Source organism: Mesitornis unicolor, unplaced genomic scaffold (genome assembly GCF_000695765.1).
Source record: "Mesitornis unicolor isolate BGI_N332 unplaced genomic scaffold, ASM69576v1 scaffold36569, whole genome shotgun sequence".
In the NCBI taxonomy this organism is placed as follows: Eukaryota; Metazoa; Chordata; class Aves; order Mesitornithiformes; family Mesitornithidae; genus Mesitornis; species Mesitornis unicolor.
Genome location: NW_010205849.1, coordinates 2,895 through 3,282, shown reverse-complemented (window position 1 = coordinate 3,282; position 388 = coordinate 2,895). Strand labels below are relative to the sequence as shown.

General features: G+C 67.8%; 1 protein-coding gene across 1 annotated transcript in view; it reads left to right on the top strand.

The window, feature by feature from the left end:
• Positions 1-126, top strand: part of NR2F6 (nuclear receptor subfamily 2, group F, member 6) — a gene marked incomplete at its 5' end in the record, with an annotated part of 2,554 nt that extends 2,428 nt beyond the window's left edge. The window contains 1 exon segment of the mRNA XM_010191561.1: positions 5-126. Coding sequence (XP_010189863.1) covers positions 5-126 — 122 coding nt within the window.
• Positions 127-388: the final 262 nt, after the last annotated feature.

Sequence of the window (388 nt, the reverse complement as noted above, 5' to 3'; positions counted from 1 at the left end):
CCCGCACCCCTCATCTCGCAGCTCTTCTTCATGCGCCTGGTGGGCAAGACCCCCATCGAGACCCTCATCAGGGACATGCTGCTGTCCGGGAGCACCTTCAACTGGCCCTACGGCGCGGGGCAGTAGGGGACGAACCCGCCTTGGCCTCCCCCAGTGCCCGGTGCCATCCCTGGGGGGGCCCTGAACTGCGCCAGCCCCCATGAAAGTAGCGGGGTCGTGGCGTTGTCCTAACCCCGGTGGTACCGGCCATGCCATTGGACACTGAACTTTTCCGGACCCCATTGAAGCCCCCCCCACCTCGGCTCTCCCTAGGGGGTTTGGAGCATCCCCAGGGCTGGTCCCTCAGCCTGTCCCTGCATTGGAGGCTGGGGGGGGGGGGGCCACCCCC